We start from the raw sequence: 1,891 nt of genomic DNA on the forward strand, positions 1-1,891 counted from the left end.
ATATCTTGTAATCCAGAAAATCCAATAAGTTAAAATCCTAATTAAGCCCAAACAAAAAAATAGTGGAGTACTAAAAAAAATTTCTCCGATATTGGTGCCCTTTTGTTGAGAAATTTTAGCTCTTCGGAGAAAATTGAATTTTCTTAATGTGTGTTGAAATGTTGGAAATTGGCAAGAAACGTTTTTTTATGAATAAATAAATAAGAAGTTGTTGATGGGTGAAGTGTCTGTAATTGTATGGTCTAGAGTAGGTTGTGCAACTCTAATTTACTCACTCCGTTTTTTAAAAGTAGCAACTATTTCCATCGTTCCTTAAAAATAGAAACTTTAGAATCTTTTTATTTAAGGACATGAACCCCATAATCCATTAACTCTACTTTCACTACTTTTTCTCTTCATCTATCTTATTTACTCATTTTTCTTTTTCTCTCTCTTACTTTGCAATTTTTCTCACTTACTTTACGAGTTGTGCATTAAAACTCGGTCCGTTTCAAATGTTTCTATTTTTTGAATACATAGAGAGTATACTATAGGTGTGATCCGTTGCTAACCTTTAAAGTTGCTAACTCTATAATTCATTAATGCAGTATATTAAAAATATCAACACAGTCAATATTGAAATGTCAATATAAACTTAGATATTTTAATATATTGTGTTGACATTGATATTTAAAATGTCAACACAGTATATTAATATCTTAACATAATTTGTGTTGACAATGCGATCGTATTAATATTTTTAATATACTATATTAATAAATTAATAATTTAAAAAAATTAGTATTATAACCCATGCCATGTATAATATTAGTCCCTTGTCTATAATAATAAACATATACTCTATAGTTGGTCGTCTGGAAAATATGGTAATAAAAAAGAAGAATAATAGCCATCCACTTAAAACATAGTAATGGTGGAATAATGATAAGGTGTATGCTGTCTGCTGAAGGGGCCCTACAATTAAAATATCCCATTACAAACACAATATCCTCGTGCTCTATTTACGAATCTTCATCAATTATAAAGCAAAGCCAACCCCCTTCACCCTTATCATCTTCCCAATTCAACAACTACTCTGCTTTCTCCAATTCATTTACGATGGACAAGTTTCACGGCGCCAGATCCAACTTCTCGCAAACCTGCAACCTTCTCAGCCAATACTTGAAGGAGAATGGCGGATTCGGTGACCTTAATTTCACCCCCGACTTTCCTCAATCCTCCATAGGTATAATTTAAATTCTGTTTCCGACTTTGCTAGATTTGATTTTCTCTCTCTCTCTCTCTCTCTCATCATTTACTATTTGAGGGAAATAGGATCTGTCAATCCGGATCAGAATCCAAAAGCGGAAAAGGAGATCGGGCAGATGACGATATTCTACGCGGGTAGAGTGATTGTGCTGAACGATATTCCGGCGGAGAAGGCCAAGGAGATCATCAATTTAGCCACCACCAATAATTATCCTGCGGTTTCGCCGCTTGGCTCAGGTAAACACCCTCGCCGAGTCTAATCACGCGGATTTTGTGTTTACTGATTTATGAGAGTATTGATTTGGCTTTCGCGTCTGCAGATCTACCAATTGCGAGGAAGAATTCACTAGCTCGGTTTCTGGAGAAGAGGAGAGATAGGGTCGCCGGAGCTGCGCCGTACAAGGCCAGCAAACCGGCGGTGAAGGCGGAGCCGTGGCTGGAAACGGACCGGCTCCAGATTCAGCGAAATTAGGGTTTCAGATCCATCGGATTTTATTATTTACATGTTGTATTGTATTGTATTGTAGTATTGTATAATTCCCACTAATCTACTCATTTCATATATTATTACTATGTTTTAGGAAGCAAAATACAAACAACATCTTATCGTTATATGTATATGTTCGATCTTAGTTTCTTTTCA

General features: G+C 35.2%; 1 protein-coding gene across 1 annotated transcript; it reads left to right on the plus strand.

Annotated features, from left to right (window-relative positions):
* The first annotated feature begins 1,031 nt into the window (after positions 1-1,031).
* On the plus strand, positions 1,032-1,891 carry LOC121783486 (protein TIFY 10A-like). Its single transcript, XM_042181575.1, has 3 exons — positions 1,032-1,225; positions 1,315-1,485; positions 1,569-1,891. Exons 1-3 carry the CDS (start codon positions 1,099-1,101, stop codon positions 1,718-1,720), a joined length of 450 nt encoding a protein of 149 aa, XP_042037509.1. The 5' UTR covers positions 1,032-1,098; the 3' UTR covers positions 1,721-1,891.

Source organism: Salvia splendens, chromosome 21 (assembly GCF_004379255.2).
Source record: "Salvia splendens isolate huo1 chromosome 21, SspV2, whole genome shotgun sequence".
In the NCBI taxonomy this organism is placed as follows: Eukaryota; Viridiplantae; Streptophyta; class Magnoliopsida; order Lamiales; family Lamiaceae; genus Salvia; species Salvia splendens.

Coding starts and splice junctions, on each gene's coding strand:
- LOC121783486 (XM_042181575.1), top strand. CDS start 1,099: ATGGACAAGTTTCACGGCGCCAGATCCAACTTCTCGCAAACCTGCAAC. Junction 1,226..1,314: donor CTTTCCTCAATCCTCCATAG/GTATAATTTAAA, acceptor TGAGGGAAATAG/GATCTGTCAATCCGGATCAG. Junction 1,486..1,568: donor GGTTTCGCCGCTTGGCTCAG/GTAAACACCCTC, acceptor TCGCGTCTGCAG/ATCTACCAATTGCGAGGAAG.